The sequence below is a fragment of the Trachemys scripta genome, chromosome 6 (genome assembly GCF_013100865.1).
Source record: "Trachemys scripta elegans isolate TJP31775 chromosome 6, CAS_Tse_1.0, whole genome shotgun sequence".
NCBI classification, from domain to species: Eukaryota; Metazoa; Chordata; order Testudines; family Emydidae; genus Trachemys; species Trachemys scripta.
The window spans coordinates 73543329-73571311 of NC_048303.1; the positions used below are offsets into that span (position 1 = coordinate 73543329).

At 39.6% G+C, this 27983-nt stretch overlaps 1 protein-coding gene across 2 annotated transcripts in view; it reads left to right on the top strand.

Annotated features, from left to right (window-relative positions):
* The first annotated feature begins 1557 nt into the window (after positions 1 to 1557).
* Positions 1558 to 27983, top strand: part of PRDM6 (PR/SET domain 6) — a 90980-nt gene continuing 64554 nt past the window's right edge. For both annotated transcript variants that reach the window (XM_034774303.1, XM_034774304.1), the window contains exons 1-3: positions 1558 to 1799; positions 2587 to 3103; positions 14117 to 14424. In XM_034774303.1, coding sequence (XP_034630194.1) covers positions 2596 to 3103; positions 14117 to 14424 — 816 coding nt within the window. In that variant the 5' untranslated portion in view covers positions 1558 to 1799; positions 2587 to 2595. The remainder of the gene's footprint in view (positions 1800 to 2586; positions 3104 to 14116; positions 14425 to 27983) is intronic.

Genomic DNA, 27983 nt, shown 5'->3' on the forward strand with positions numbered 1-27983 from the left:
TAGAGGAAAAGGACTGAGAATTCATTATAACTGGCACAATAGAATTGATCAAAAACAGTGGAGTTTTTTATGGCTAGCTTAATATCCCATAAAATCAGTTCTTTCCCCCTAGTTGTGTTTGCCTTAACTTAGGTGTTATCAATCTATACAGCACATGACGAATGACCTTGTCAAAATGACGCCAGTCAAAACATTTTTTGTCCCAGCTCTGTTCAAATTTGTGTTAAAATGTCCTGCCTTAGACACAGACAAAATCTAAACAGCAGCTTTCCCAGGCTCTGCAAGAATGAACGGGTGGGAAAGAAATAAGTAGAAAGTTGAAGAGAAATGTCTTCAATTAATTGTTTAAATACTGAGACACACTACATAGAGAGAGAGAGAATATGGTGTGTGTATAACGTCAAAATGAAATAGAACAATATGAATTATATCGTTACATTTGATAGGTATTTTGATCTGATCATTTTATATTAAATGTATATATTTGGATAAGTATATATTATATAGGACAAATGATATCCCTTTTCTATCATTTCATGCGATGTGAAAAAGAGCCCGAAGAAACTTGATCTTAAGTACTAAGTGATACATGAAATTTCCCAGTAATTACACGGAAAATAGCCAACCTTGTGGTCCTGAATTTCGAGCAAGGAAAAAAATTGTAGTTAAAGCGCAGACGTTTAGCAAAGGAGGCTACGTCTTGACTACCTAAACTTTGGTTTGTGTGGTGCACTAGAGTACGTATAGATTTTCTGGAGTATGAACGGGCTAACTCTCGAGTCCAGAGAGAACTAAGGCAGAAGTAGAGCAGATTGAAAACAGCGGGTTTCTCCACCTATCCTGGGAACTCTTGAAATGGATCTTATTAAAGTACCCATGGAGAACAGAAGGTAAATTATACCGAGAAATGTAAAAAAGGAGTGTATGCGACCAGATGTGCACCAGGAAAGCAGAGAAAGGGGAACAATTAATAAGGAAACGAACAAGGAAGCGAATCAAAATACACCGTAGCATCTGCACGATAAAAGCAAAATGTAAATCAAAGGTCAAATACATGAAGGCGATCAAATGAAAGTGTCATAGGAAACTGATCTACAAAAGAGTCCAACCTGAGCACACCGAACTACAAGGAAGAGTTTAAAGCTGTCTGCACTGAAAGGAACACCGCCTACTATACAGGTCCCTTCGAGCAGTCCCGCTTTGTCGTTCAAGATGCTGTCGTTTGACAAACCCATAGCAAACAAGTAAAACTTTACACTTCGTAGTCCTGCCTTAGCGACTAAGCAGGAAAGTCTGAACATCTCAGAAGTCCCACTTAGCCACCGTTCCCTATCTGTGTGCTAATGGAAACAGACCTGTTTTAAGTACCCTAAGTCCCGCAGTTTAGGGAATGGGGACATCTTTAAGAATGAAACAGGAACAAAGTGCGTGAGGCTGCCAAAAAGGGGGCTCTGTGTTTAGACCCACGGTTAACCTCCCGCTCCTTCCCCTCTGTCTCTCTCCCTCCCTCCCTCCCTCTCACACACACCACACACTGTATTTTGTGCTGTCGTAAAGCCCACGTGTCCAGCGCAGAGTCTGCCAGAGAGGAGCCCGGACGCGCCTGAAATACTCAGCCACAGCAAAGGGAGCCCGGCTGCTCGGCTCTCACCAGGTTTATCCCTTCCAGCCGCTACCTGGAAGCTCGTGTTGTCGAGGGATAACAAAAAAGTCCCCTTCTTAAACCTCGTACGGCTTGTGATCTCCTAGGGCTGTACACCCAGCACAGACACACACGTAAAGCCAATAGAAATACTCAGGTAAGGGGGAGCCATGCCATGCCAGGCTCTGGGTCGGGTACACCAGGGGAGCTGCGGAAGGCTGTTTCGATGTTTGTTTGGGGTTTCTTCCTCCTTCGAGGCCGCTATCTGCAATTGTGTCTGACTGTGCCGAGTTCGCTCAGGGATGCCGCTGAGCGATTGTTTTTCTCATACATACAGATCTCGAAATACAGAATCGTTTTTCCTCCCACCCTTTCTATAAAGTGAACTTTGGGGTTGTTTGTGGGTGGTAAAAATGCACCGGGGTGGGGGAGATGGAGAAAGGTCCTTGCAGCAGGCAGGGGGGCAGTTAAGTCACGGAGCTTTGTGGAGGCATGGCGAGCTGGCTGGCTTGTCTTTCTGATTTTGGGGTGGCTCCCAGTGGCACCCCCTCTCTTTGCAGACACTTGGCGTGAAGGGCTGTACATGCCAGACCCCCACCCCACCCCCGGCCCAGTAGCTCTGTACTGTGGTTTATTGACAGAGAAGCACTTAGTGCACGGTGTAGTCGTTGAAAAGTTCCCTTCTCTGCCTGTTTCGGAAGGGGCTGGTTATGTATGTCAGGCGGGGACTTCTCTGACCCTAGGCTGTTTTTTTTTCTCGCTAAGGCTGGGACACGGCAGAAATCAAAGCAGGGCACTTCGTTCTGCCTGCTCTTTCAGACAGCCCCCGCACCTCGGCCGCGCGAGGCGGTGTCTCTGAACGCTGGCTCGGCTTGGGGCAGGCAGGAGGCACCGCGCGGAGGTAGGAGCTCACGCCTGTCTCTCCCGTTTCCCCTGCTCTCTAGGCTGCAGAGATGTTGAAGCCCGGCGACCCAGGCGGATCTGCTTTTCTGAAGGTGGATCCAGCTTATCTCCAGCACTGGCAGCAGCTGTTCCCGCAGAGCAGCCAGCTCAAGAGCAGCGGGGCCCTCACCCAGCTCCCGCCGCCCGAGAGAGCGGATCCCTCGGCTGACAGCCTCCGCCAGCGGCCAGCCTCTCTCTCCTCCGCGTCCTCTTCCTCCTCTTCGTCCACCCCATCTTCTTCCACCTCCTCTTGCGCCGCCGCCGCCGCTTCCCTGGCCGGGCTGACCTCGATCTCTGTGGCCCAGATTCCTGTCTTTGGGCCGCTACCGAGCTCCGAGTCCCCCTCCGGAGCCCCGGCCTCCCTGCAGAGCAAAGACTTGTGCGGCGGGGGCGCCAAGTGCAGCGAGCGGGCTGCGCCCAGGTTTCGATGTACAGCAGAGGAGCTGGACTATTACCTGTATGGACAGCAACGCATGGAGATCATCCCCCTGAACCAGCACACCGGTGACCCCAACAACCGTATGTACCCCTTCATACAGCTACCCTCCCTGCCCAGGGCAAGCCTGACACCTAAAGAGTCCGAAATCAGTCCGCTCACGCCCAAGACTGGGTAACAACGACCTTGAACCTGCACCCTATCGCTCTGCACCCTGCTCTCTCCCACTGACAAGCGTCAAATGTCCTGCTCTTCCCCGCCAATTACAATTAGTCGCATTGCTTGGTAGAGCCAGGTTTAAGTGCATTGCTTGGTAGAGCCAGGTTTAAGTGCATTGCTTGATAGAACCAGGTTCCATTTCTGTCGAAGACCCTTCTCTGGGAGGTGCCCTTTACAAAACAAGGTTTTCTGGGAGCAAGTTTTTGAGAGAGTGCTTAGGGAAATGAATTCAGAATGCAGATAAGCAACACAGCAATTCACTGTGAAGTGGTTCCTTTTGTTTCTCTTACTTGGTGCCTATATGGAAAGCCAAAGTTTGCAGGACATTATTCTTAGCTCTTTTACAATAAATCAATTACTCAGCTGCGCTTGGCAGGCGAAAAGTTTTCATTTGAAGGGCTGTGGAGAACTTCCTCCCCGCCCCCCCTCCCATCTCACCTTGGAATATCATTTACCTTTCAGAGCTTGTTAACATCAATCACACCTTGCTAGTTTATTTTTATTTCTATTGAAAAGTGTGACATAGTAATCTAATATGACACGTTTGCTTTCAAAAGTATAAATGTCCTATACCGGACTGGATGTCAAACCCAATTTTGTACATGGGATTTGATAGGCACTTAATCCTGTTATCACCGCAATATTTTTTTTATTTTTTGGAGGTAGACCCAAATTATTAAACAGTCTTTGTTAATTTCTAGAAGTTGTTTACACCAACTGTTTATAGCATTCATAAATATTAAATATACCTTCAATAGCCTCAATAGATAATATTAATTAAAACATGTTAATACTTTCTCAAAGTATTGACTGGATTGACCCATCACATTTATTAACAATAACATACATTTCGTCTCTATGTAAGTAGAACGCTCTAAGATATCTTTATCTCGTATGTTTTCTGCATTGTTCCCAAAAGACTGCTTCTTAAAATACTTCGAACTTTTGTTTTAGATATTAAAAATACTCCAAAACTCAACAACAAGCCATAAACACATACAAAAGTAAAATGTGGGTTTGTTTAATTTAATTTCAAAGACTGACTTGTTTCGAAAGTTGCCATTAAATGGCACTCTGTTGTGAATTAATTAAATTACATTGATATTAATACTCTTAAAGAGTATGAGGGAAGACGGTACAAGTTTAGTTCCTTCTTTGCCTTGCAAATGTTTCTGTTTTGGATAGCGGTTTAGTTTTCAGTGACTTTTGTGCTTCAATTTTACTCTGTAGTCAAAAGACTTAGCGTATTTTCTACTCTCCAGTGCAGAAAACCTGATCTCATAAATTACATGCACTTAATGGAATTTGAAATGCACTTTTAATCGCCAACCAAACTACTCAGACAATACATGTTTAACTTCTCAGAGCAGCTCTGTAAATCTACAAGATAAAGGTTTTAAAAAGAGAAAGAAAGATAAAGTGATTTGGAAGGAACATTTTTAAGGAGTGAGTGGAATAAATAGCACGCTGGTGAAGTCTGCAGAGTTTCTTTCCAATCACAGCATTAAAGGTGGATTTGATAAAGAATACATCGATCACAAAGGACGTTTGTAAAATGTTCATCTTGTTGTGCCTGAATAGTTTTCACCGTGTGAAAGCAAGGGAGAAATGGTGCAAGAATTATTACATTTTGCAGGTCTTCAGTAAATGCATTGTCATTTAACTTGTTTGGTAGGCAACTTTTCCTTGCAATTATATTAGATTTATTATTATTGTTATGTATTTATTATTTAATAAGAAATGTTAACAGGTAGATATGTTTGCTCTGTGATTTTGGGCAATATATTAACAAAAGGGAGATAATACATATTTTATATGGAAATTACAATAATATGCTCTTCACTTATTAAGGCACAATTCAAAAAGAAAACTGATCAGCACTGGGATAGCTGGTACATACATCATATAACGTGAAAGAAAATGTATAGAAATCACAGTACTGTGATCTTTGGTAGAACTGATTTTCAACTAGCTTCACTACTTCCTTAATTCAGTGTACTGTAGGTGGCTCTCTGAGGGGAAGGAGAGTGGTTTGTGGATGAGGTGAGAGGTGATTGATTTTAATTTGAGTTCTAGCTCCAAATAAATCTACCGAAGTTCCAAGATTGGCAAAGAGTCACTTAAAAAGCACAGAAGTTGCAATGCTGCTTTTTTTTTTAAAGAGTTCTGTGCCCGAAAGATAGCAACAGATTGAGGGCCCGATCTGTTGAAGTAAGTGGATAGTATAACAGAATAGGGACTGCGGGATCGGGCCTTGATATATGCAGAAGTTTCGAAGTACACATTTTCGGGGTTAGGCGTAGATATTTCTTGGATTTAGTTTTGTTTGCGCTTCTTCTTAAAAATACGGTGAAATTATAAGTCATTGTAGTCATTATTTCTTCTCTAAATGATACTTTTAACATCCTTTCCCCCAACAAGGAAGAATAAACTCCTTCTCTGCCTTACAGGAATCACAGTTTGGATTAACATCTTTAGGGAAACACAGTCTCTTTTATCAGAGGGTAGCCGTGTTAGTCTGTATCCACAAGACTATTATTATTGGGCTGCAGAAAAGAGACTGGTTCAAACTTTTTCCTTGACCTAGATGCTTTGCAAATAAAACCTCCCCCACACGTTTAATATTAATATTGTGGCACAAAGACCTATAGTGATGATGAATTCCAAATTCACATGCACCACTAGCTCAATAGCTTGCATATTGTGCCTAATAAATACATCATTTAAATTAAATAAACAATACAAAGTTGCAAAGTGCGTTTTTGGCTTTGACACCATTTAAACGCTATTATAATGTAAGGTTCACATTTAATTTATTTGATTTAAAATATTTTACGGAGAATTATACAATATGGACGATCACAAAGGTGATTGTAGTTTTGACGATTTTGGTTAGTAAAGTTAATACGTCTTTTCAAAATGCGTATTATTTATCCTATAATAGTAAAAAAAATTACTCTAACAAATACTAAAACCCTACCTTATCCTACATATTATCCTGTTCAATTATGCTAGTCAATTAATATCCTATCATCACTCATTTATATGGACTGTTATGACGTTAAAGATAGATGCGAAAAAGTTACTCCCAAACACATGCGTCGATTTTTAAAGATCAGTTGAAAATTGTTGAATTTTTTAAACGAATCCACAAGGATTGTGGGCTAAATGTCTGTTGTTGTTTTTTTCTCAAATTGAGTTATTTTGAGTTAGAGAATCACAATAATCAAACTAATTAGGGCCCAAACCTACAGTCTTTACTCCCATTGAAGGAAATGGGATTCTATTAAAATCAATGGTAATGTTGCCTGAGTAAGAGATACGCGATTGCGGACAATTTTCTGAGTAGCTCTTTATCTAAAAGGAGCAGAATTATTAGGGTGGCGGGTTATGAAGGAGGGGATATATATAGGAGGGGATGAGGTCCTGGGTTGGGTATTTGAATACCAAATTTCAGTGTGGGGAAAAGTTGAACTGCCCCAAGGACAGCCGTCCCTTGCTCCTGGGAAGAGGCTTTCATACTGGAAAGGCTGAGTCCTCTTTCTTAATTGTAAAGCACCAACCTGCCGCTGTAATAAATACGCTGTGTAAAACGAATGGGTCACATAAACCAGCGTCTGCACGCCTCGTACTATTCGATTTCCAGGGAGCTGCGAGTGTATATATAGCATTATAGGGAAGTGGATCAGTGTGGGGAATATTTGCATTTTTGCAGATTGCTGGTAACATGTATGATTTAGCTATTTTACATCATTGGTTACCCAGCACCCTTAAACATAGCAGATAGCCATATATTAGATTGAGGTTAGAGAAGGTGGTGACTGTTTATTTAAGGTGATAAAATGGCCCATCAGCAGTAATCTCCATCGATATGTGCCACAAGGAGATGAAGGATGAGGGGACAAGCCACAATTAATTGCCCTATAGTTTTGTTGAAGAGAGTAGAGCCAGTGCAGACCGAGCTTCGATCTCCTCTCCTAGAGCCCATTCATCATCTCTACATTGTATATGGGGGTCTCTGAGGGGCAGGGGGTGGCAAGGTTTATCTACACACAATATTCTCCTAACCTTCTGATACCTGACACTGAAATTTAATTCCTTCATACACTCGGTCGAAGACAGAGAACATCAAAATCCTTCTCCCCGCCCCCGCCCATCGCCCCGAACACCCTGTTTCATTTTCGGCGGTGAGGGTTTTCCAGCAAAAACTGAGAAAACCCTACCTCATCCCGCGCTGTTCTGCATACAGGAGTCATCTGTCCCCCCACCCCCTGGCTCCATAAAGAATCAGTGAGGCGGAGTGTGACTTTCTGATCTCTCTCTGGTCTTAAAGCGAAGCGATTCACCCCCCAGTAGCAACTACCCCTTCCGCTTTGGTCTATGCCTGATGTTATATAGGGGCAAAGCTCTTCCCTCTGGGTGAGATGGGGAGGGAGTGATTGAGGGTCTTGCTCTTGCAGGTTTGAGAAAAGGGGCTTGGGGATTGTGCAAAGAAAAAAACAACGCACATACTTTTAACGATCTATCTATATCACCTAGCCACGCGGCTGTAAGTGTGCCCCAATGCAGGATACCTCCCCCTAGTGCATTGCGCTAGCTTTATGGATCCCTGGGGGCATGTTTATTCCATAATCCGGTTGGAAAGGGGGGCAGCTAAGCAGCCAGGCCTTCGCCTTGTTCCCGTCCCCGGAGGACGGATGGAGCCGCACACAACCCGGGGAAGCCCAGGAGGGTGGGAGTGGGCGAGATGGCGCTGTCCGCAAAGTGCCTCCGCAGCAGCGGCGCGTGCCCTGCCTGGTGGCACCTGCTGCCGAGCCCGAGTGCCTGGGCGGCGCCGCGCGCTGAGGCGACAGGCTGCACAGAACGGCCCCCGCCCCGGGCGGCAGGCAGGAGGGCTGAGCTGGCTGCCAAACCGCCAAGCGAGGGCAATGGAGTTATACGTAGCTGGAGCCATGCGGAGGAGACAACACCAGGGCGACGGAGGAGCCCTGGGAAGGAGTGGGAGTGAAAAAGCAGAACCCCTCCTCCTTGCGGAGCGCACTGGCCTGCATTAAACTTAGCCTGAGTGTAGAGACTTCTGCTGAGGCCAAGGCTGGTTTCAGGTGCAGAGAAAGAGCGAGAGGAGGGCAGCAAGAAACTCCTCTGCTTTACTGCTGCTGCCACTGTTACCTGTGTGGTCTCTCTGGGACACCACGGAGGGGACTTTAAAATCAGGTAGATTTTTATTCCAGAGAGAACAATGGTGTGAATCCAAGTTGAACAGGCTTGAAAAAATCCCCCCCCCCACCTCAAAGGGGTGAATTTCCATCTGGTCAAAATCAGACCTCTTAGAAGATTCTAGAAGGTAAAAAAAAAAAGGTCCAATTTCCCAGCCAGTGACCAATCAGCCCCCTTCCCCCCTACTAATGGTTGAGCTATGGTGGTAACCTCTAACGAAGCAGGAAAGCCAATCTAAAAAAATCTAGCTTGTAAATGATTGTGAAATATGCTTTACCTGTCTTGGTGCTGTCTTCTTTGTTGTTGCATATAGTTCTAGTCATGGGCATATATAAATATTGATAGGAGACTTAGTTTAATACAAATACTATGACTAATAATAATTAATAATGAATACAATAATTTGGCACATAATCCCATGGAAAATTAGCCAATCTGGTGACAAGAAAAAATGAGCAAAAGAGAAGGAAAAGAGATCATCCCCTATCAATGAGGAGGGCAAAATGCTTTTTGGGACGGGTTTGGTTTTGGGTTTTTTGCACAAGAGTATCTCCAAGTAATTTACACATTGTGATGAATTTGTCTTGATAACACCCCTATGAAGTAGGGACATATTAGTTCCAGTTTACCAATGAGGAAACTGAGACACATGGAGATTAAGTGGTTTACCTAAGGTCGCATAAAAGGTCTTTAGCAGTCAGGAAACCAAAGTGCAGGTCTCCTGACTCCCAGTTTAGGCCCTTAACCACTAAGAACAACCTTCCTCTCAGATGTGTATATTATCTGTGTACACAGAGAGATAGGGTTAGTAGTATATGATTTATATTTATACGTTGGCAATAACATTTGAAATGATGGGCAATTATACTGGATACCAGCAGACTCCTAGTGAATCATGAAGCACAAGGTCAAAGGCCAAACTTCTTCAATACAAGCAAACTGCAGGTATCCGGCATAACTGCACCTTTGAAACACATTATTGCTGAGATGAAATGTATTTTCTTTCATTTATTGTTACAGCTGGTTATTTGGTTTATACCATTATGTTGGTTTCTACATGCACCTTCAAGAACTTTCTTCATCCATTCGGCTTTCATTTTAAATATACAGTGCTGCTGTTATTCAAATTAGTGTGCTTTGAGGTTGTGCTTGTGTCTTTTGGGGGAAATGGTGTGTTCTTTCATTTTGCTTGAGTCTGAGATTTGTATATGTATGTGTGTGGAGTTATATTGCAGACTTTATGGTGTATTCATTTAATGGCAGTTATTGTATGGGGCAGAATAAATGATAAAAATATTGCACTCCTCCCCAAAGAGCCATAGCAAGAAATTCTACAAATAGATCATTTAAGTTTTTTCCCTTGCTCCTTCCTTCCCCTTATTCCTCCCATCAACAGAGTGTGGGGATATAGAGTGAGAAACTGTGAGCTATCTCCAGAGAGTCTGGCTGCATTTTCATTTGTTAACTCCAGCATTCTCAGGGAGGTAGTGCTGAATTTTACCAGGAGATACCCAGTTTTGGCTGAAGTCTCCCATGCTTCATCCATTTCCATCAAATCTCTGTTTTCTACTGCCATCTCCTTTAGGCTTTCTTCCTGAATTAGGGCCTGATCGGTAGTCAGTTGATGTAAATGGAAATATTTCCATTCACTTTAATGAGCTTTAGATGAGGCCAGTAGTGTTCATTACCATTTGGATCCATTAGGGTCAAAAAGTAGGGCTTGCGCAGTGGTATGCTACTTACTGTGCTGGGTGGCAACCCTTCTGAAAACCTCAGGACTGCTGTACCATTTACAGAAAGACCAGCAAATCCCTTCTGCATTCACTTTGCACATATTTTTTTTTTGGGGGGGGGAACTACAGTAGTGCAGTAGAATCCTCATACTTCGGGGTGTAAGTTGATCAGAAGTGGGGGATAGAAGTACAATAGTGACTAAAAGCATGAATGTTTCCGATCTTGCTTAGCATTAATGACAGACTTATGTTGCACTGCCAACACTCCTCCCTTTTACACCAGACTCTCTAGCCAGCCCAGTTTCAGAAAATATCCAGCTTTTCAGTCTTTCAGCCTTAACAGTAATGAAAGGGAAGAAGTACATCAGGAAGAGAAGATTCTACAGATGCCAAACATCACCTATTATTGTTCCCAGGGGGTAGTTGGTGGACAGGGAACAGCAGTACCCTTTGCTAGCTGGTGAAAGAGAATCTTCTCCTGGGGCCAAGTGACAGTGACATGGCATCCATTTATATTTTTCTTCAAATTCCCAATCTCTATTTCTTAGAGATAGAGAGTGCTAAAAGGTTGTTTTCATGCTACTAATCTACATCTATAGTCAAACACACAATATAATGCATAAAAGGTGTTTGTGTGTGTGTGTGTGTAAAAGATTTTCGTGCTACTAATCCACATATATAGTCAAATACAAAATACAATGCACAAATCAGGGGAGGTTCTAAAAGGTGTGTGTGTGCACACACGCGTGTGAAAAATGATGTGTACCTGGTGGCAGGGTACAGGGGGCTGATACTGGAGTTACCTGGACAGAGTCAAGAAGATGCCTTGGCTTCATTTATTCAAGTTGTTTTGCAGACATTGTGTCTCCAAGAGGACCATTAATAACCAGGATGCTGGGAGAAGGTTACACATCTAAAAGATCATCAAGCAGGGTACAAATTATTCATAGTTCAAGGGTCTGCTCTGGGTGCTAACTGAGATTTTGGTTAGCCATCTTTTCCTTAAATCCTGAGACTTTCTTATAGAATGTTTTTTTGTAGATTACATAATGAGCAATCAGATTTTTTTTAAAAAGAGTACTTAATTCACAGTTGTGTCTTTTTTGCCATTTGGGGGCCTGGTCCAGTATACTTACACATATCAAACTCCAGTTGCAATGTAAATTTTGGTATGCAAGAAATGCAGGATTGGGGTCGTCATAATCATTCCTTGACCCTTAGGTTTCTGGGGGAAGCGGGAGATAGGATGTTGTGATATTTTTCTCTACTTTCCAAATAAGCTTTGAAAATACAAACATGGATTTGCTAAGCTTTATTATCTAGATGTGTGTTTGCTTTTGGGAATTGGTATGGAGAGTGTTTGCTACATAATATCCTCTCTCAAGACTAGTGAGTAACAAAATTCTAAATTTTCAGTGAGAAAGAGAGAGAACGAATTTATCTGATATGATGAGACATTTTCTTGTATATTATATATTTTGCTGTATATTTTTACCTTTTTATTAAAATAAAAAGGTAATTGACAAAAATGAGGTACAAATATTTTAGCTTACACACAGTTTTGGTATGGGTTTTAAATGAGGTTTTATAAACAAATAAGTTATAATGATATATTGAAGTAAAACATGTTCTAATAAAAGAAACCCTGCATAATAACATTTTTATATTTATAAAGCATATTTCACATCAGAGGATCTCAAAGTTCTTTAAAAATTCTGGGCCATATTTTGGCTGGGAGGAAATGAAAGGTGTGCAAATAGGCCCATAGGAGAAGTCAACATAGAAGGGGGAAATGAGCATCAGTAGCACAAACCACATAGTTTGAAAAAGGTGCTGTGTAGGAAAGGGAGTGGTTGAGGGACATATGTCTATGTGGCATCATCTCCTGGCATATCTGTGGGAAACTATTTGCCACTTTAATGCTGACTCTGTCAGAACTAACTCCTGTGGGTTCCTGGTTCATGCTGTCAAACCTCTTGGGTGAGGGAGTGGCCTTAACATGGGTGAGAAAGACATAGCAGCATACATCAAGATTTCCACATGGATTTTGGGATATCTACACATATTGAAAACCATTCTCTTTGCTCCCATTTATGGTCCTGCAAACCTCTCTTTCAGATTGCATGACGAATTAGGAATTTCATGAGATGAAACAAAGAGTTTCCTGTGCAATCCCACCTCCTCCCTGGGTTTCTTCCACAAGAGTTATGTGATACAGACTTCTCTCTCTATAGAATCACTTAACTGAAGCCACTTCTCTGGTGGAGGACAGCAGTGAACTGGCACTGGCATACTTGTAGGAGATATGGAAATTTGCTTAAGGACACATAGAAGCCCTCCAGGATTTTTTACGGACAAATGTTCAAGGGTGTTTCATACTAGCCTCCTTTGTCATTCACTAACTCTTGCAAATTTCTCAGCTTATCATTTGCATGTGTTAGGACTTACATGTGGACAGTAGATGATAATGCTTAGAAATATGGGCAATTAGAAGTATGTGCAAGAATTTGTGACTCCACAAATAGAGACTGTATTTTGAAAATGTAGCCCTTAATGTCCATGCAGAGTAGAAAGACGGGTTTTTTTAAGGTCTCATCTGAAAGACTCCAACATAATAAATGGCATGGAACTACTCAATTCATCTACCTTGGAAGGAAGAAGGATTGAGTCAGTCCTGCTGGGATTTGAACCTGTGGTTCCAGGGAGTCTAGTTATTCCAAATCTGTGGGTTAGACCACTAAACCTCAGGCCCTCTGGTGAATAGTTTGTGTTATTTTTATAAGAATGCATGTGGCTAATGTAAAATTATTAGGGGAAGAGCTATGAATTGCTATGTGAATACTGTAGTATAATTATTGCTTTTTGTTTGTATTTCTGGAATAGATTCATATAAAAACTTTAATTGTGCTACAAGATATAAAATGTTCTGAGGACAGTAACATAGTTGAATAGATTTATTATTACATTAACTCAATATATCTCCAGAGAAATGGATTTTCTGAGCATGAAACATTTTCCTGGAAGTCGAGCATTCGTGGCATATGTAGAAATGTGTAATGGAAACACTTTTCCAAAATTTTCTTTGCTTATAAAAGAAAATCCCAGACAGATCTTCCCAAAATATAGAGCCATCATTAATAGGGGTAGTTAGTGTAATCAGTATTTTAACACAGTGGTCTTTTTATTAGGAACTGGTTGCATCACCAAACATGGTCTTATTATCCTCATCCTCATCTGCTATAGTAGACATTAAACATGTATTATTGTACAATAAAACAATGTTCTTAAAGTTGTTTTGTGGTATCCAGGAAAGGCCAGATTGAACTGTAAGAAAGCAAATGAATAAGATTTCATTAATATAATTTACCATTGAGAGTTTTCCTTTATTTCTTTGTATTAAATAAGCATACATGCATACACATGGTAATGTGGAACTAGAGCTAATATTTTATAAGAAATAAGGATAAAATTAAATTCCATTCCAATAACACCCCTGAACTGAGCTGTGGCACGATGAATGGGGGGGGGGGGGGCCTTCAAAAATCATCAATGAGATATAAAATGTCTCATTGAAGCATATTACTAAATCCTTCATCACAAGAGGCAGATGTTTAAAACAGCCTTTGTATTAATCAAAAAAGCTAATCTTAGAAACTCTGTCCCAGTAAGTGAGGCTTGGCAGGTCAATGAACACATTGTGCTTGCAGAATGTCTGCAGAGCTTCTGCTGAGGCTCTCGCATTTCTCTTTTAAGGGCTTTGGTGAGGTTAGGAGAAGGGAGTAAGAACATGTAAAAGTGTGGGTGTGTTTAGATGTCTTTAAATGGATAAAAAGGTGGAGGAATGTATGGGTCCTTGTCTGTGGTGGAGATGATGGTATTAACCTGATAATACCAAGTTAATTACTCTTTTTCCTGTTTGCCTCACAGGATGTGACATGTGTGCTGATAATCGCAACGGTGAGTGCCCCATGCATGGGCCACTTCACTCTCTGCGCCGCCTAGTGGGCACTAGTAGTGCTGCAGCCGCAGCACCTCCACCTGAGATCCCTGAATGGCTCAGGGATCTTCCCCGGGAAGTGTGTCTGTGTACCAGCACTGTGCCTGGTCTGGCCTATGGCATCTGCGCTGCTCAGAGGATCCAGCAGGGCACATGGATTGGGCCTTTCCAGGGAGTTGTCCTTCTGCCGGAGAAGGTTCAAACGGGAGCCATCAGGAACACTCAGCACCTCTGGGAAGTAAGTCATCTTTCTGTTCCTTATAGAAGTTTGATTTTCTCAGAGTGTCATTGTATGTAGGACATACAGTTTAGTTCCTTTGTACATAATGGCTAGATTGATCTGACCCCAAAGCCTCCACAATGGATTTAAATGTGTAATCAGTAATATATACCTGAAGGACTTGCCCACACTTTCTCCAATTGAAGGTACCATTGGCAAACTAATGGGAACCTTAGAACTACACCTAGTTTGCATAAAAAAGAGGCAGATTGCTGCACATTCTCTTATCTTTAATATGGAGATATGGCCTGAGGCGGCCATAGTCCCAACATACAGTACTTCTTTCATCTTTATTCAAGTGGCTGCAGCCCAGGGAGATGATTGGTGCCAATATGTGTTGCTCCATCTTGATTTGAGTGGAGGGCACTTAGTTTGAGATGGCACATTGCATGCTCAGACCAGTCATCTTTGTGGCCTGGAAACGTGATGGGACTCAGTTCCTGTTTTTTACACTCCCATGTTAAAGATGAGGGTAATCACCAACACTTAGAACTCTGGGCCACATTTGCACTAGTGTGCTTAGTTCTGACCATCTTTCCTGTGGTCCTGTAGGCAGCATCCTTGCTCAGAATCCAGGTTTAGTTTTTTGTTTGGCAATTCCTTCTTAGTAGCTATCCTCTTGAAAGGAGGAATGAAATGCTATTTGGCAGTAGACACTGACGATCTGTGTAAAGGCATTTTAGGATTTGGAAGCTTGGTGTAGTTTGGATGAACGTTGGCTGTAGATTCCAGGTTGGTTTAAGAAATCATAAAATCTATATTGCACTTGGTCTTACAGGCGCTTCCCCAGTCACTATTCTGCTATAACTCAGGGTTTGCGGGCGCAGCACCATTTGAGGAATGCCTTTTTTCAGAAGTTTAATATTCAGCTGTACAAATGATCTTCAAGTTGAAAGTTAGCATCTGTATTATGCTGGCCAGGAAGCTATAATTTTTACACAGATGATAAATGATTGTGTCGAGCAGTTTTGCATTTTGGTAAGTTAGTTTAAAAAAAAAGAAAACAAAGTGTGCTGATTTTAGACAGAGCTTTAACAATAAACAGCTAACAAAAGTATCCTCTTCCCTCCCTCATCATGTCCCAGTATTTATTGAATTAAGTGTTTATTATAAAAAGAGGAATGGCATTCTGACCTCTCTATCCTTTTGCCATTCATTTATCCTTAATTCATAACATAATTTCTGGGGTATTTTTGTCCCTTGAATTTTAAAAACAGTTTTGTTTTGTGCTGGAAAATGTCAGACCTGATTCTGTAAGTCCTCTGTGGAAAGAACTCCCACTGAAATCAAGGGGAGTGACATCTGAAGAGAGTTGGTACGACTGTGTCATTCGTCCAGAAGAGGAGGAAGTATTTGCGAAATCAGTGGCTCCAACCCTGCACCTAAACAAGCAAAATCATCATTGTTAACTTGCTGAGATAGTGAAGTTAGAGAAGTGTTTGCTAGTTAGGGACCTGATCTAAAGTCCACTGAAGAGAATGTGAATCTTTCCATTGACTTCAGTGAGCGCTGCATTAGTCTCCAAGTGTATTTTCAACTGTCATAGGATTTTTACTAGATATTTGGTATTATGGATTCAAACATGGAAATATGTACTGTATTCATTCACAGCAGACCTGTAAGCTCTTTGAGTCGGGGCTGTCATTTTGTTATGTGTTTGTACAGCAACTAGCACGATCATAGTTGACTTGGGTTCCTGAACACTACCACAATACAAATAAATAATTATATACCGAAGGCCTTTTTCTACAGTTCTTACAAAACCTGCCATTGAGGCCACTGAGAGTTTCACATAAAGGCTGAAAGATCAGCCCCAGCAAGTTTCAAAATGCATTGGGTGAAATTCTGGCCCTATTGAAGTCAATGGGAGTTTTGCCAATGACTTTAGTGGGGTCAGAATTTCACCTATTTTGCATATTGGGTCAAATCTTGTTCCAGTTGAAGTAAATTGCAAAACTCTTATTGACTTTTATGGGAGCACATTTAGGCACATTATTCATACTCATTTATAGAGCATACACTGTAATGTTGCAACAGGACTTGATACTATTTCTGACATAGTATTGGTGGTTTATATTGTCTTAAACTGAAGAATATGAAATAATAAAATTTAGGGGTCAGATTTTCAACTTCTGTTAATCATCAGTTCAAGTGAAGTCACTAGAATTAAGATATTTTACACAAGTTGAGATTTCAGCCCTATATATTTACATAATTATTTTTTTTCCAATATTTTGATTCTTTAGTTAGACTCCAGTCACGTTTTATGTAAGTTAAGTTTTAAATATTGACAACTTTTTTCAAGGTGACCATTTTTTAGCCTAATTTCAAGTTCACTTAAATATTGTGGTTTTGAAAGGTCAACTGAAATGTGCGTGTTATTGTGTCCTCTGATAGAGACACTGGCAAAAGACAGTGTGGGGAGGGAAACAGAGAGGAAATGGAAAAATATTTAGTGAAAACCAGAAAGCAATGGGAGGTGTAGGGCAGGGAGAGCAGAGAACAGAACAGAAAAAAGTGTTAATGAAAAAATAAATTCTGTGCCGATGTAAATCCCAAATACTGTCTAGTTACGAGTGTCACCTGAGCTTTGTGCTGGTTTGTTCTTCTATCCCAACCACATTGTGCAGGCTTCCTTTATGGCAAAAAGGTGATGTGTGTGTGTGCGTGCGTGCGTTGCGTGTGTTTTGAATTGAACAATCTTGAAAAGAAAAATAGGTTGGGGCAGGGAGACTTATGAACTCAAACTATTTCTGCAAACGCAAAAAGAAAATGCAAGGATCACAAAACCTCCAAATTTTGGCTATTCTTTGTTTATTTTGACCCTCAAAATGGTAGTTTTTATTTTCTGAATACTGATGTTTACTAAAGAACAAATATAGCAAAGGAAGGAGACCAGGAGGAGATTGCAGTTTTACAAAGTGATTTCTGTGAATAAATATAATGTGTTTGAATAATCTATATACTCTTAGTATATCTCATATAATAAAATCAGATAATAAAAATTAAAGGATCATCATTGTCCTTTTATAAAAACATGGCTGTAGTTAATTCCCTTCCATCTCCGTTTTAAAATCAGATTCAAATGTAGAAGTGACTACAGATGAGTATTCAATATTAAAGTCCTGATGGATCTTAGTGAGGTAAATATCTTTTTTTTTTTCAGTACTCTAAATAGATTTCTAATATTTTTTTCTCTGGCATTGCAAAGTTAAATTGATGGATTTTTGTTTCAATTTACAGCTCTTTATTGTTTTCAGTGTGTGCTAAATAAACCGAAGAGCTATTCCAAAAACTATTAAGCATAGATACAGATTTGGTGCTTTTTTATTTCCTTTGCTGTGGCAAACATCAGAATCATTGCATTTGATATATGGTTCAAAACCATGGAAATATTTTTTGGTTTGTCTGCATGAGTGCTCTCACAATGCAGTCAGTGTTTGCTTTATATGTAATCTATATAGCTCAATGTACAGCAATTCAGAGTAAATTAAATACCATTCCATTACCTCACAACATGTCTTGACATCTATGGGTGTTCATGGGAAATTATAGAGTTCTTTAGCAATTAGTCAAGATAATTTTGTATAGCCTACAGTAAGATCAGATCTTCAGAAAGCCAAAAATATTAGTCATTTTGGTTGTGGTTGTTTCTCTTCCCTCTCCACATTTCCCCCTCCTTCTCCCCCCCCCCCCCCCCGCCCTTTGGCCCACTTCAATCTAGATACAATAAACTCTGATTTGTTTAAAAGGAAAACAGTACTGAGTGTATTAAGTAAACATTCTCTTTGGTAATACATGCATTTATTCCAACAGTACTTGATAACTTTTCTGATGTTTTTTTTCATCTTGAAGTAATGGGAACAATCCTCTTCTAATGTTATTGAAAAGAAAACAGAGACTTTCTCAGCAATTAGGTCTTATTGATGAGAATGAGATAATTTTCCCTTAATGTGTTTTCTAATAAAGAAGTGAAAAGGCACACTTGATTCTAACATATATGAAAACATTATCTCAATTATTAATGTGTCCTTATTCCCTAGAGATAAATTAATCTAGTTGCACATGGTTTCCCCTTTCTGTTTAATATCAGAATTTAATAAGACTAGACTTAAGGAATGCATACGGGATACACTTAAAATTCTATTGAAATAAAATACAGAAGTTTTAGTAGTTAAAGTTTTTCAGACTCCATAAATCCTAGAAATAACTGAAAGATAAATGGATCTCTTCCTCAAAAAATACTTAATGGAAGAACCATTTTGATCACTTAGATGAAGCAAAGTTTTACTGCAATTGCAGCGATAGTTATATTGAAGGACTGAATCTCATAGTTGCCTTTTCCTCTTTATGCTGGTAACATTTTGCCTTCATCAGTGTTATATGCTGGAAATCAGTTAAATTGTTCTTGAGATATCAACTACATTGTTATACTTCATTGTGGTTTGATTTTATGTCATAATTTTAGATGTAGTTTAAAATTTTGCTTTTATGTGTAGATCTTACCTTTTATATCTGTTAGTGTTATTTAGAGAGGTGAATAAAAATACACACATAAAATGAGATTTATTAATAATTGCAAAATGCTAACTCAGTAGTTCTGTTTTGCCCTCAAGATGGACAGAATTAATTGGCAGTAGTATAAGGACAAATCCTCCTGTCCTTTCAATGTGGTACGATATGTCTGTGTGTTGTGCTCCCATTGAAGTCAATGAGAATTTTGCCATGGACTTCAGGGAGAGCAAGATAAGGAAATACAATGAGACATATATTAGCTAGACCCCATACTGTACACATTTGTATGTATTCATCTATAGAAAGAACCATTACCTTTAAATTAAGAACTCATTCCAGTTATAGTGATACATATGCATTCATACTCTCAAAGCTATAGTTTTGGACTAAATTTGCCTGATACAGAAAAAGCACTAGGGGATAGAATTATGCCATAGTTCTATTAAAGTGAAAATTATGTTTCTCAGCAATCCATCATCTGATATTCTAGAGGGCTTGTCAGCTCTGTTTCAAATATGTCATGTTCATGAAATTCAAATAATTTTGCCCTCAAAATAAACCTTAGTAATGTTACTATGATGTCTTAAATTATGCAGAGTAACAGCTGGTGCTGCTGTTTTTGTTTTGCCTCATATGATTATAAGATGTCTTCTTTTTAGGGTAAACTCTGTTTTTATCATATATATATTAAAACCATCTTCTGTGTATTGGAAATATTGCTAGTATTGTGTTCAGTAACTCAGCTAGCTAGAAGTTCAGTAAGATCACATTCAGGGTCACAGCATATTTAATGTATGCACTTTAGGAGATAATTGCACTAAGCTGCTATAAAGCATCTTGCTCCAGTCAGTTTTTCATGATTATTTACTATCACATTTCTTCCAGTATCTTTAGTAATTTATAGATTCCTGACTGAAGAGTTTAAATCAAAACTATATCTGAAATTTCTTTGATTTCAAATATAAAAGCTTATCTTAGCTTAAGTTTAACATAGTTTCCTTTAATCAGACAATTAAATGTAGCCCATTGGGTGTTTCTCGTTAGGATCATCTTATCTGTTTGTTATAAGTCATTCATACCTCTGTCTTCAATGTATTTATTTGATTGGTATACTGTACTTATTATATCTCTAGGTACACAAATCTAAAAACACATATAGCAAAAAAGTAATTTAACTTGCCATAGCGCCCAATCCCACTCCCACTGAAGAGAATGTGAGCTTTGCAAAACCCTTAAGTAGCAGTCATGCACATATCAGTTATGCACATGTCCTCCATTTTTTGAGAAAAATCTAGTTTTTAAGGCATAAAATTACTCCTAATTTATAGTACCATTAACTGTGAATTATTTCTATTCACTTCTGATTAAATGTGAATAAAGGTAGCACTTTAATGATGTGTATGTATACCCTAAATATATTGGATACCTGATACCAATAATATATTGGTGATAGATACCATTAAAAAATCCATTGTGCCTAAAGGCAGAACACATTTTTCAGTATGGAAAAGATGTTCAGTATTTCACAGAATTATCTTGATCACTTCTTTACACCTTTTATCCTCTCAGATTTCATGACATCAGATGCGTATTGACAAAAAATACAGACTCTTGAATAACTACTTAACATAAAAGCTGGAAAATCCAGTCTAACATACACTTTCCATCTAAGCATTTGCCACCTTTTTCAGATAAGTTACAGAATTCCATTATCCAAATTGTTACACATGTGTGACAGAGGTTGACCTTTAGTCATGTCAATCCTTTTTGTGTAGGCCTCAGGCTCCAGCCTAATGGCTCAAAGCCTGATTTACTCACTGTAATAAGGGCAGGAGGTCGAGCAATTGTCAGCCTGCCTGCTCGTACTCTTCTCAGAGCCTGGTTGAAGGCTGTTAACACAAAGCTTTTCAAAGTGAATTTACAACCTCCACCACTGACAGAGGCCAATCAGTACACCATAAATGTCAGGTTAGTGAGATTGAGCAGTAAGTAAAGTACTGACAGCACACTATTGGCTGAAATCAATTGCTCAAGGTTTAACTGAAAATAGCCATCTACGTATAAGTACATTTGTGGAACCAAGTTAAGTATGCAGAGCAAGTTTCTGGTGGATTTCGTAGAATTACCTGTTAATAATAGCACATGGCACTGGGCTTTGCATTTGTGCAGTTTTAGTATTAACATTGTTTGTGCTTATATGATTCATGATCAGAAAGTTTGTGCATTGGAGCTGGTCCTTAGTTACAGAAATGAGGTAGCATGTTACTGTATGGAAAAAAGAAGAAGAAAAGCCAAATGTCAGTGCAGGAAAAACTAGGGATATTTTAATGATACGGATTCATTAAAGATTAAAAATTTTCAACTTTAAGTGATTCATGCAAATTCCAAAACTTTCCACAAAGGCTCATTCACAAGGAAACTGTGGCTTTTTCATTGTTCCTGTTTTTCTGTAACGCAAAACTATCATAGAAGTCATTAATGAGTGATTGTGTCCTGATGGTCTGCATATCCATGAGATATAGTTACCTACAAGACTGAATGTTTTTATCATTTTGTGTAATGACAGTTTGGACAACAATTCATTTAGCTCTGAAGGCATCAGCATTAAAATGTAAGAATCCATTAAAATGCTGTATGCAAGGATTTATAAATTAGGCAATTTCCTTGATTATTGCAATCATTTACAAAATTGATTGTCCCAGTGTGGTATAGGCAGGTTGCAGCAATGAGCATTGACAACAGGCATGTCCTCTAATATCTATAGTCATTGTTCACTAAAATAGGACGCCTCTCTACTGTGAGGTTGTTTTCCATCTCAAGGTCAATTATGCATTGAAATAAGTCTACTAACCTAAAAGACCACACATCTTTAAAGGAGACCCACATAAGATGGCATGCTATTTATAGGCTGCAATGATAGCAGGAAAGCTTTTTTTCCCCTTTCACCCGTAATTTGTTTGCTGCTGATCTAGACATTCATTGGAGTCTAGAGTGCATATTCTCTGTGTGATCCATTATTGAAAGGTAAATAATTTTTGCAAATTGCAGCTGTAAATATTTATTTGATTGAAGATATAAAAGTCAATAATGTGTTTTATTTGTTGCTTTTTAAAGTTCTAATTAACCAATAGATATACTGTTTAGTTACTTGATTTGGGTCAATTATTTCTAGAAGATATAATAAAGACATTATGTCACAATGAGAATACACCCTTGAAGTAAGTTTTCCTATACCAGAACAAATATAATAAATCCACTGTTTAACCATTAACCACAAAAAAACATAATGTTCTCTATATGTGTGAAAAATCAGAAATATGCCTGATAAAAATATCTGGACACTGTCACCTTAACAGACGTTATTTTACATTATTTTTGAAAAATGTAGATTATGTTCAGGCAAACATAGTTGGCAACAAACTAGTTTGTGTCAGGCCACATGCTAATTGTGGTCATATAGAGTCAAATCCTGCAGTCCTTAGTCAGTTCTTGCTTAGGCAAAACTCTCATTGGTGTCTCAGTCAGGTTTTCAGGACAGAGTGAATACCGTACAGCAGTGTTACTCACTGTTTTAAAATCAGCACTTTTCCAAGATAAGAAGCCGGCATTTTCTCTGAGAAGCACTACAGAACCTCTAGGTTGTATCTCAGTGTACACCCGGCACTGGTTTGATAAGATTAGGACAAAATTACCTTAAAAGCACCCTGATTATGGATACGCTGTAGCTTGACCTAAGGCCAACATTTTAGTTTGGAAAAAAGACTGTATTTTCAGTGACTGCATAATAATACACTGTGTTTAATTAGATAAACATCTGTATCAAAAATACATTTTCCTCTTTTTAGTGTTTTGTAAAAATCTAGAACACATTTGTTTCTGGTGTGTATTACATTGCATATTTATTACACAGATTTGGCAAAATGGTCACATACCAGGAAATAATTTAACTGTAATTCAGCTAGGTGTTACTAATGTAGAGCATATCTATCTATCTATCTATCTATCTATCTATCTATCTATCAAATATGTGTGCGCTTGCGTATATGTGTGTGTGTGTATATATATATATATGTGTCTCAACAGTTTTGGTTTCAATTATGCAACTGTAAAGCAGAGCTGAGTCAGTCTATCAGGCATTAATTGTCATCGAGACTTTATTATATCAACAGAAGAAATTTGAGACCACTATTTATTATACTGTGTATTTATTATAAAGCAATGAAATTGGGAAATAAAATAATGCTTATTCAAATTAAGAATCTTTTCTCTTTTAGTATAATCTTAAAACAAACTAATAACAGTATTGAAATGTATTTTATGTAAAATAAATAAATATACGGTTAAATATATTCAGTCAATCTAATGTACTGATTAAGTCAAAATCCTTGAATGATTTTTAATTTGATTTTATATATATAATAAATATATATATAAATAAAAAATAACACACATACACACACACACACACACACACGCACACACATATATGCTATTTTTTATTTTCTGCCTGCAGTTATGGCAGGGGATCATTTGTGGAGGTGAGGGTATTAATGTTTGTTGATATTGCCACAAAGATTTTTAGAGCAATATGGTTTCGTAGCAGATATTCCTTCTTATGACACCATTATGTCTGGCAATCTTAAAAGTGAAGTCTTTAGTTTGCTATTTTTAAAAAATGTCTTTTATATATATGCCTAAGGTTTCTTTTGTTTTTAGATTGGCTTCAATTATGTCCGCATGACTTTGTCCTTTTCTTACTCCATGGGAGAAAGGGATATGTGGCAGATATTTGATATCTGCATATGATATGTGGCATATTTGATTATTTAGGAATAAATGATTGGGGCTCAGGCACATTACTTGCTTGCATGATTGGTTGCTGATAAAGTCATTCCCTCACTGGGAGATGCCCAGTCTTGTTTGCATCACAAAGATCTGTTTGGATGACTCTACTGGCCTTGTATTGGTTCATCTTGACATGGTCAGCATAAGGACAGAAAGAGTAAACAAGGTGACTATGCTAGTTCAATTCTCTGATGCCAGGTTAGGAAATATCCAGTATATGTTACACATGAGTTTAAGGATTTAGGAATTCTGGTCACCTGCTACTTATCGCACTTCCTTTATTAGTTCTGAGTTGGGGGTGAAATTGGAATCCTCTAGACTTGTTCTAGGTGAATTCAGTGTCCATGAGGATAAGGACCAAATTTGCTGTTGACCTCAGTGTTGCAGTTCCATTGAAGCCAAAGGAGTTATGGCTGTTTACACCAGTGGTGAATTTGGATTATTGAATATATAGCTTCTGTAGTAAACATAGGATATCCTGGATCCTACTCAAATCACACCAGTTGGCACACTGATTCTGACTTTTGGGATGGTATTGTAAATAAGGGATTGATTCAAATTAAAACTTTTCTTATAGTGAGATCATAATCTCTAGGTGAGATTAATACCTTATGCTCATAATAGAGCAGTGTGGAACATTTTTAACCATTTGTTGTCCACGAGTATTGACACTGTGGCATCTACATGTTTTCTCCTTCTGTATTATCCTCATAGATTACTCTGGTTTTCAGAGACAGCCTGTGACAAATGAAGCCACAGGTGAGAAAAATTGGATTATCAATGGTAGACTGAGCACAGTTCATTGTGTGATAGTGAATGTTTGTGTTCCTATGATCTGACACTGGTTAAGGCAAAGAAGTTACTACAACTAAGCTATTGAATCTGTGAAAACCTTTTCAGTGGAACTACTCCTTCCTACCCCATCCTTCTATATATTTTCAGAAAAATACAAATTAGGAGACCATCAGTAATTCTGTAATGCAATATCATACCTCTGATAGTGATGCTGCACTGAAGAAAGGTAGATAATAAGACCCATAGAATTCTGGACATAGCTGGCTCTAGTGAATGTTGTAATTCTGGGGAAACCTTCTATTTATCCATATTTGAGCTTAGGTCTAACTCGCTCCACACTGTGGTGAAATCTTTAATAAATGTATTGATAGCACAAAACATAAGGCCTTAATTTTTTTCAAAGTACTTAGTATTTGCAGTTAATTTAATTTGAATTATGTCACCTCTGTATGAATGACTCATGTACTTATTATTATCTGCTTTATATTCTAAAGTATGGTGAATGAGAGCTAATGCTCTAAACGTGGTTTTGATAGTGTTGAAATGTTTTCATAACAGGGATAGTTGTTTTATAACTTGACCACATCTGTTGCAAGCCAAGTTCAGAATTAGCAGATGACATTGAAGCAGTTTCTCAAAACATTTGCCAAGGCAGGTAATGGTAGCAGGCAGTACTGACTTTTGAGTGAATATGCAGACACAATTCAATAGTTAGGTGGAAACATGTTCAAAAAATTCCATTATTTATTACTTAGTGCTGCAGTAAGCTTTTTGGGCAGCTATACTAGAATGCTGGACTAAGACCTCAGACATGCCTGCCAGCAGCATCCTCATCCCTTCAGACAGCGAGCTAGTCCTCTCTACCTTTCTTTAAATCCCAATATCACAAATTACTAAGTACCACAAAGGGGGTGCTCAGCACCTTGCAGGATGAGACCTTTAATGATGAAGTTGAGGTCTAGTCTCTGTATTGGGTCCCAATGTATTTTCACTGCTGCCTCCCATTCCCTGGTTTGTGGTCTAACACATGAGGCCTTGGTATGTTCCAGATCTCTGAGCATGTCAACATGCATTGAACAGGAGTTGGAGGCTGCTCAGTTTCCACTGCAGTTTTAGTGCAAACGTAATTGAATGGGAGGTGAACAGTAGTACTCAGCATTGAGCCTGGGCCTCAGCTTTATCACCAAGGTGTTCAGGAAAGTGAGGTTGTTGCAGGGGTGAGATGTAAGGGGTTGTCAGGCACTTATTGGACAATGCTTGAAGTAACCCTGTCTATACTATACTGTATGTACAAGTGGTTGGGAACCACTATATTGCAGCCATATTCAGAAAGGGATACTGTAAGTCCTCCCTCTCAAGGGGCACAGGCATTAGAAATGTACTGGTTAGAAACATACACATCAATAAACAGCGATTTAAAAATTCAGCAGGCTTTTAAAGCTTTGGCCCATCCACAGACACCCCACCTGCCTCACAGATACACACAGTGGGGCCTGGCTGGGCTGGATTTGCCAAAGGTTTCTCTGAATGGATGCCATGGGTTCCTTGTCCTTTCTGACCAATCATGGCATGGAATTGTGTCAGTCTGTGCCCTCAATTGCACCTCTTGCTCCAAGGATTCCTCTTATTAGCCAGGATGGAGTTGTTCTGCCTTCCCCCTCTCCCTTTTCTAGGCTAACCTGGAGGAGGAGCAAAGGGCCATTCAGGCTCTCCACCTGCTGCAACAAGGTTTTCCTACCCCTATAACTACGTGCTGGAGAAGGGCTAGGGCAAGTGGTCTGTCCTTGTCCTCAGGATATTGTACTGGTGCTTAATTGCTTAATGTATGTTGTTGCTTTTGGCTGACTAGACAGTGCATTCTCCTATTTGTTTGGTTCAAGCCAGAATCACGTTCAGGTTTCAACACATGACATGACATACTGGAACAACTTGAGGGGGCGGATGTAGTCTTTGCAGGGGGGTGAATTTGTTCAGCTGTTTGGGCAGACAATAACTAAGAAAGGGTATGTAACTCCCAGAATTGTAGGATTCAGCGTGTAGCTGGGACTGAGAAATTAATCAGCGCAGACTGCCTGGGCTCTGGCTCGATGGTAGCTCTAACCCTGTACAGAGGTGGAGCATGGCTTGGTGCAAGCCACGTGCCCAGGTCTGGGTGGGCCTGACAGTACTTCTGGCAGAGTAGCTGTTTGACCTTGGGATCTGCCAATCACAACAAAGGGTAGCTTATAGTCAGGTTAAGCAGCTACAGACTAAGCAGCACCCTTTGCTGAAAAGACTACATTCTTTTCTTTTCTTTTCTTTTCTTTTCTTTTCTTTTCTTTTCTTTTCTTTTCTTTTCTTTTCTTTTCTTTTCTTGTTTATTTCATAAAGTGTTAGACTTCATACCACATATTACCCTCAGCTCGTCAGGTGGCTTCTGGGGTAACTCCTGGGCAATGGTGCCTTGAAAATTTTAGCCTACTGTGTGCAGATTTCCTTATTTCCCAAGACCACAGGCAGAGCAACAATTTTCCAGAATCGCCTTTGTTAAACCAAACCATAATTACTTTGCATCCTTTTTAGGATACAGCAATTATTTATCATGTTGTATTAGTAGTTTAAGGACTTATTGGTCTCAGTGTGGTCCTAATGTTTCTTCCTTCTTCTCACTTCGTCCCTCTTGAATCTCATAGATCCACCCCCTGCTTTTTTCAGCTTACTCATCCCAGTTCCAGGGCCCCTATGTTAAATCAGCTGTCTTTATGGCTAGGAATAGTTGGCCATGTCTCTCACAGGAGTCCATGAATCCCAGTTTTGAAATGACAAGCATAGTTGCCAAAGAGCAACCTGAGACTTTCTTTCACTTTCTAAGGTACAGCACATTGTTTCCACAGTGCATCTAGCCATAGCCATATGTGCTGCAGGAAAACTGTGCCTTCCTCTGCTGCATTTAGCTTTCAAATTATGTTTTAGAGGAGTAATAGTTAAGTCGGGACAGTTCCATGCCATGATAATTTATTATTAGAACCACCTTGCTGGAGAAATCACAGATCACCATGCTGTTTAATTATTTTTTCAGTTGTCTTCCATTAATAATGCTTTGTGTGACCCTGAAACCAGGTACGCTCATGCCATGTGATCCCTAAAATGAGGGTACTCACCCTGGGACTTGTTTTTACTTGAAAGGGGACATACTTTGTTTATAAACTTGCTCTTCGTGAGACCCATTAGTAGCTCTAGCCCTAGCCAGTTTGTTTACCTGCTGCGTCTGCGGGTTCGGCCGATCGCGGTTCCCACTGGCCGCGGTTTGCTGCTCTGGGCCAATGCGGGCTGCGGGAAGTGGCGCAGGCAAGGGATGCGCTGGCCGTGGCTTCCCGCTGCCC